The 6,219-nt window shown below is 36.0% G+C and overlaps 1 protein-coding gene across 1 annotated transcript; it reads left to right on the plus strand.

Moving 5' to 3' along the window:
- The first annotated feature begins 3,114 nt into the window (after nucleotides 1–3,114).
- On the plus strand, nucleotides 3,115–3,789 carry LOC150037831 (uncharacterized). Its single transcript, XM_090311041.1, has one exon. The coding sequence runs from the start codon at nucleotides 3,115–3,117 to the stop codon at nucleotides 3,787–3,789; it is 675 nt and encodes a 224-aa protein (XP_090167167.1).
- Nucleotides 3,790–6,219: the final 2,430 nt, after the last annotated feature.

Here is a 6,219-nt window from a genome sequence, read left to right on the forward strand (position 1 = left end):
TATAATGACATCATTGAAAAAAATGAAAGAATATGAAATTGAAAAACCTGAGGGAAAGCTGTTGAATGGGCCAAATTAAGGCATTTTCATCCAATTGTCCAATGTTAATCTGAAATTAGCATCATAATAACTATAATTAATTAAACCAGGTTTGATGCACATAATTAACGAAGAAGATGAATTTTAAAAGTAATTTAAGTTACCTGGTTAGCTAGCAGGTTACTCATTCGAATTCGTAAAAATAAAAACCCTAATTGAATCCAAGCAGAGGAGTCGTTGCTCTCCCTTTTATAACCGATCATCGCCCCAAAAAGTAGCCGTTGCCGGTCAAAACAATCTAAGCCACTGCCCACATTGATGTGAGGTGCGCGTCAAGTTCAAATTTTTTTAAAAAAATAACTAGCATGGTCAATATTATTTATTTATTATTATATATTCATTTGTTTATTTTCGTAAATAATCGTAGTTTGCTACTCAACTTTATAAAATAATCGGAAAAAAAGGGTTGAGATGGGTTTTCTGGAAATTTTCAAAAATATAAAAACGAGGGAAAATATGTACATAGAATAGTAAAATTTAATCTTCTCCTTCTTCATATAAATGCTAATAAAAGTTTATCTGTATCTATTAATGACAGAAACTGATAGAAGTCTATCACTGATTAATGACATGAAAGGTGGAAGACACAAAATCCATAAATTAGCACAAAAATTTAAGTGATTATATGGTTGTTAGATCATAATTAATGCCTAAATTAGAAAAAAAAAATAACAGGGTAGCAGCTTTAATTACATTAATTAATTTCATTAAATTAGAGACCAAACAGAGAATAACAACCAATTTCGTACCTTGAAATTAAAGTGAGAGTGAAATTATTTTCGTTTTAGAAAACCAAATCTACTGTTCTTTTCTTTTTCAATTGGTTAGCTTTTGAAGATTTGAAACCATAATCAATCAAGAAAAGGAATCCAAAAGAGGAAGAGAGAAAACAAAAATAAGGGTATTTTGGTAACGTTAACTAAGTAAAATCGTAAAATTCTTAAGTTCGAAAAGTTGGGCGAAATTTATGGATTTTATAATTTTTGACTTTCTATACAAGTATGGATATTTTCTACAGAAAATCGCTTTCCAATTTTGCCCAAATAAAAATAGCTCTGTTTTTTTAAAAGAAAACATAAGTGAGTATAACTCAACCAACATTTAGTATATCAAAGACCAAGAAGTATGTGAATCAAATCCCAACGCTCCAATTATGCTAACAAAAATAATACACATATCTACTAACCTTCTTAAACTAATAAATGATTTGTAAAATAGACAATCAGTAATCAATCCATCATACAATCCACCACACAAATTATTTCACTAACCATTAGATTGCTCAAAGTCAAGCTAACGTGATAATTTTCCAATTTGATCATGAAATGTTAAAATGAGTTTAGCTCAATGATAATTGTCATAGCTCGTCCCAAACTACTCTCTGAGCTTAGGAAAGGACATGACTGCAGCAGTTATCAACCCTTTAGTTGACACTTACTACCTAATAACTCTGGTGGAAATAACTCTGACACCGATGAACAAATTCAACAACCAACTGATCAAGTAGTCCCATTTTATTACAACAATGTAATGTTTATACAAATCCAAGACTTAACTACAAAGTTTACAACAACAACTGTAAAACCCTCCGGAAGTGTAACTGTGGCTTGTGGCAGACCTTGACCTTAGCAGCACCCTGGAACTTCTCATCTTTCACTACCTGGGAAGAAAACATGAAATAACATAATGAGCTTCACAAAGCTCAGTGAGTGGTAAGCAACTTCTAGAGTCTACTTCAACTCATAAATAACAAGCATATCATAAATACGAGATTACATTCAAATCTCAGCCTTGAATGAGTATGTTCTCAACTCTATCTATATGCATGGTTGATAGCTAAACTAATAACTATTTAGAATGAGTATGTTGTCTACCTACACATACGGTAGGTAGATAACTGTCACTAAATACAATGCTTACTCTTTACGTTTCCTTTGTCTTCTATATGCACATAGCTTCCCACTCATGGGCTCAGAAGCTAGGCCCGTCATCCCTCTGACCATCCCATACGAGGATCCTCCCACAGGCTCAGGAACTAGACCTCTCGGTCTTCTCCCACAGGCTCAGGAAGAATCTATTTTTTTGTTCTGATATTTGGCTTAGATTTCTCCTAGGTAAAACGATGGAAGTCTAAATAAAGAAATTATTATTTAGTTTAATTTTTAAAAATGGTACTTCAGAAAAAGGAAAATCATTATTAAGTGGGTTCTTATTAATTGAAGGATTATTTTTTAACAATAGCTTTATAATGCCTTATAATGCTAATTATTTTCCCTCTAATAGGTATTAGAATTTTCACCCCTCTACGTTAAGTGCTATGGATCTTCTTCCTAGGGAGTTTCATGAGCAGTGTAGGAGAACATTGGAGTTGAACTACTTGAAGGTTCTTGAAGTTATTTTTTTTTTGGAAGTCGTTTTAAATTAAAATGACCTACTTTGGTTCTACCTATCTCCTATTCTTTTTTCCTTAATTTGACATTCTATGAACCGTTTTACTGTTGGACAAAAGATGTTGTTGTAACTGTCACAAATATAATAATTGATTCCTAGACTGAGGTTCCAGAAGTCAAAGTTTGTACGACTACTTTACGTCTAATGTTTCAAATTTTGAATTGGGATTTTTGTAATATTATTGGTGAGGCTAGTGTAAGCTTTTACTATGCTAGAGTCAAGGATCATGGTGATACAGTTGAAACGTTTGTCATTATTAAACTTTATTTGTGGCATTTAGTGTGACTTTTGGGTTTTGTAACTTTTAGTTTTTTGTAACCAATAGTGATTAATGAGTTATAGGAGTTATGTGACTTATGAGCATTTGGTGACATTTTTTAGTTATAGGAGTTATGTGACTTATGAGATTTTTGTAACCATTGGCATTCCTAAGGTTATGTTTGTAAGCCTATATAAAGGCATGCTTAGTTGAATGGAAAATATAACTCTCATTTTTCATATTTGTCCTCCACGTTTTTTTCTAATATAGTGGTATCAGAGCTAGTAGAAATTATTGAGAGAAAAATGGCCAACAGTGGGATAGGTTCACTTCAAGTACCAATGCTTACCAAGCTCAACTATGACAATTGGAGCATCAAGATAAAAGCGTTACTAGGAGCACAAGACATGTGGGAGATCGTGGAGAACGGTGTCCAAGAGGAAAAAGCTAGAGCCGATCAAGCACAGAGAGATGTGTTAAAGGAGACAAGAAAGAAGGACAAGAAGGCCCTTTATATCTTGTATCAATCGGTGGACGAAGATACGTTTGAGACCATCGCTAATGTGGAGACGTCAAAGGCGGCATGGGACAGGCTCCAATCGACTCATAGAAGAGCCAATCGTGTGAAAAAGGTACGGTTGCAAACCTTACATGGTGAGTTTGAATCTTTACAAATGAAGGAGACGGAGGTAATAGCAGAATATCACACAAAAGTAATGGCTGTCGCCAACCAATTGAGATGGAATGGTGAAGAAATCACCGATGTTCGTGTCATGGAGAAGGTTCTACGAAGCCTAAATACAAAGTTCGAGATTATCGCCACGACGATCGAGGAGACACAGGATCTCGAGAACATGACAATTGAAAAATTTATAGGCTCGTTACAAGTCTATGAGGAGAAAAAGAAAAGAAGGATGGAGCAAATTGATATCGTTGAACAACTTCTCCAACTCAAAATCAAGGAGGATAATAGTCGTTGACGTGGAAGAGGTCGTGGTAGTCTAGGCCATGGTGGAAGAGGTGAAGCCAACACCGATGTTTCTCAAAACTCGTCTGAATCCTCAAGAGGAAGAGGAGGTCGAGGTCATGGAAGACGTGGTCGAAGGTCTGGGAGAGATAAATCTCAGGTAAAATGTTATAATTGTAACAAATATGGACATTATGTGAATGAGTGTTACACATCTCAAACTGAGTCGATTGATCGAAAGCATCAGGACCGATCAACCGCTAGCACATCAAAAGGTCATCAAGGGCAATCCAATTATGAAAAGGAGAATGGAACCTTATTTATGGTTTCAAAGGGAGAAGAAGAAAGTCAAGATAGTATGTGTATGTTGACACAAGAGCCTCGAATCACATGTGTGGAAAACTCGAGATGTTTGTGGAGTTGAACGAGATGGAGAAAGGTAATATTGCCTTTGGAGACAATTCTTTGGCCGCCATCAAAGGAATAGGTAAAATTCTCATTCGGTTAAAAAATGGAGAAAATCAATATATCAAAAATGTTTATTACATTCCCAGTATAAAAAATAATATATTGAGTGTAGGACAATTGTTAGAGAAAGGTTTTGAAGTTCAAATGAAAAACAATTGTTTGTATTTGAGGGATAATCATGAGAGATTTATTGCTAAAGTCTCCATGACCAAAAATCGAATGTTTCCTTTGAATATATGTAATGATGTTTCAAAATGCTTGAAGACGTGTTATGAAGATCTCTCTTGGCTATGGCATCTATGGTTCAGGCACCTCAATTTTGGAAGTCTAGAAGATTTGTCAAAGAAGAAGATTGTGCGAGGTTTACCACATATTCACAAGCCAAACCAAGTGTGTGAAGGGTGTTTGCTTGGCAAACATCATCGAAGTAGTTTTTCGAGGAGTCTATGACAAGAGCAAAGAAGCCTTTAGATTCATCCATGCCACCGGTGTGTGGAATGATCAAACCAGAGTCTCATGGTAAAAGTAAATATTTCCTTCTCTTTATTGATGATTTTTCTAGAAAACATAGGTGTACTTTTGGAAGGAAAAATCAGAAGTATTTAAATCTTCAAGAGATTTAAGGTACGTGTGGAGAATGAAAGCAACCTTACAATCAAGGCCATGAGAACCGATTGAGGTGGTGAATTCACATGAAATGAGTTCAAACAATTTTGTGATGAAGAAAGCATCTGACGTCCATTAACAGTCCCAAGGACACCGCAACAAAATGTCGTGGTGGAGAGGAAGAATCGGGCAATCTTGAACATGGCAAGAAGCATGCTAAAGACAAATAAGATACCGAGGGAATTTTGGGCGGAGGCCGTAGCTTGTGCGGTTTATTTGACAAATCGAGTGCCAACGAAAAGTGTGCTTGACAAGATGCCTCAAGAAGCATGGAACGGAAGAAAGCCCGGGATTGGTCACTTCAAGGTGTTTGGGAGTATTGCATATGCTCATGTGTCGGAAGAAAAAAGGATCAAGCTCAATGATCGAAGCGAGAAACTCATCTTCATCAGCTATGATGCAAGTTCAAAGGGTTATCATCTTTACAATCCTAGTTAATTATTAGTCATGATGTTGTTTTTTATCAGGAAACCTCTTGGGATTGGAATATACAAGAGGAGGAGTATGATTTCCTTCCATACTTTGAAGAAGACGATGAAAATGAGACGACCAGGGATGAAATTGGTGAAGGTTTGCCCATTCAAGTGCCACCTCATTCCACCAATCGATCATCATCTGAAGGTTCATCCAGCAATTCGAAGAATGAAATTGGCCCAAGAGGAACTCGAAGTCTATGGGAACTTAATGAGGTAAATGAAAATCAAAATGACATAATTCTCTATTGTCTTTTGGGTGATGTGAGCCTATTAGTTTCCAAGAAGCCATTGCAAGCAAGAAATGGAAGGATGCAATGGATGAAGAAATTCTAGTGATAGAGAAAAACGACACATGGGAGTTGACCAAGCTTCCAAAAGGGCACAAACCGATCGGAGTGAAGTGAGTATACAAGAAAAAGAGAAAATTCAATGGCGATGTTGAGAGGCACAAGGCTAGTAGTGAAAGGGTATAGCCAATGACATGGCATCGACTATGATGAGGTATTTGCCCCTGTTGTTCGCCTTGAAACTATTCATTTGATTATTACTTTGGCAGCCCATAATCATTAGAAGATACATCAACTGGATGTCAAATCGACATTCTTGAATGGAATTCTTGAGGAAGAGGTCCATGTGGAACAACCATTGGGTTATGAAGTCAAGGGTGAAAAAGATAAAGTGCTTCGATTGAAGAAGGCACTTTATGGTTTAAAGCAAGCACCAAGAGCATGTAATTCGAAGATTGACAAGTACTTTCAAGAGAAGAAGTATACGAAGTGTCCTTATGAGCATGCCCTCTATATCAAAATGCAAGGTGAAAGTATACTAATCAT

The sequence above is a fragment of the Benincasa hispida genome, chromosome 2, assembly GCF_027475165.1.
Source record: "Benincasa hispida cultivar pf3 chromosome 2, pf3_genome.v1.1, whole genome shotgun sequence".
Taxonomy (NCBI): domain Eukaryota; kingdom Viridiplantae; phylum Streptophyta; class Magnoliopsida; order Cucurbitales; family Cucurbitaceae; genus Benincasa; species Benincasa hispida.